Source organism: Sphaeroforma arctica (genome assembly GCF_001186125.1).
Source record: "Sphaeroforma arctica JP610 unplaced genomic scaffold supercont1.6194, whole genome shotgun sequence".
In the NCBI taxonomy this organism is placed as follows: Eukaryota; class Ichthyosporea; order Ichthyophonida; genus Sphaeroforma; species Sphaeroforma arctica.
In genome coordinates, this window is record NW_014034364.1 from 1 (window position 1) to 950 (window position 950).

Consider the following 950-nt stretch of genomic DNA (forward strand, 5'->3'; position numbering starts at 1 on the left):
AGAACCGTACGGTATGTTTCTACAGGCACTTCACATACTCTAAAGAGTACATCGTTGCCCGGGGAAACTTGTCTATATGCTACGCACAACCACCATGCAAGTACACCAACAAACAGTCTCGGCTACATCCACACCCAAGCCGGTAACATCCAGCAAGACACGTCAAGCAACCCACCTGATCGGCATTATAGCCAACCACGTCCGTTCGGGCAATGCTATCCGAGCTGTGTGACGATCTCATGAGCTTTCTTGTGGCCGACTGCATGGCAGTGAGTGGTGACCGATTCCCTTTGGCGTATGAGGGGACGTAACTGGAAGTGTTGCGAGTTTTGTCGTGCGCTGTGCTGCTAGTGGTCTTCTGCACGGATCTGTGTCGCTTGGACTTTGTGGAGGCCTTGACCTTAGGGAGGGACTTACTTTTGGATCGGTTTATGGTATCTGGCGACTGGAAATCAGCACCCAGCGGCACGTCCTGATTGGGGTGGCAGAGGTTCACACGTGCAAAGATTAGGAACGGGTTTGAAGCCAAAATACGGTGATATAGTGACTATCACAGCTCGATGCGCTGCCTTTGTCATGTCCAGATACGCGACTGAATATATTGGTAAAGATATTCGGATGATCGAAGCGATTGAGATCAACGGATACCAGGATGAAGTCGTATTTTGGGTTCAACGCCTGTAACGGCAGGTCCGATAAGACATCCACCTTACAACGCAGACCGATGTATAACATCCACCTGTGGCAGGTCTGAATCCCGGACCCCAGACCCTAAATAGCAACCTTAACCCCAAATTCTAAATCCTGAAATTTAATTTCGAACCCTCCAAAACCTCTAAATCCCAAAGTTCAAATGCACTTGTGAGTAGTCGGATGTGCTACTGGAAAAGCTCTTAAAACCTCTGAATCCCAGAAATTTCAAAACTATTAACCTTTAAATCCCAAAGCAT

The 950-nt window shown here is 48.0% G+C and overlaps 1 protein-coding gene across 1 annotated transcript; it reads right to left on the reverse strand.

The window, feature by feature from the left end:
* Window positions 1–175: 175 nt before the first annotated feature.
* SARC_15493 (hypothetical protein) lies at window positions 176–472 on the reverse strand (the record flags this gene model as incomplete). Its single annotated transcript, XM_014290387.1, has 1 exon — window positions 176–472. A coding segment is annotated over one exon (297 nt), but the record flags the coding sequence as incomplete, so codon positions are not given.
* Between the last annotated feature and the right edge of the window lie 478 nt (window positions 473–950).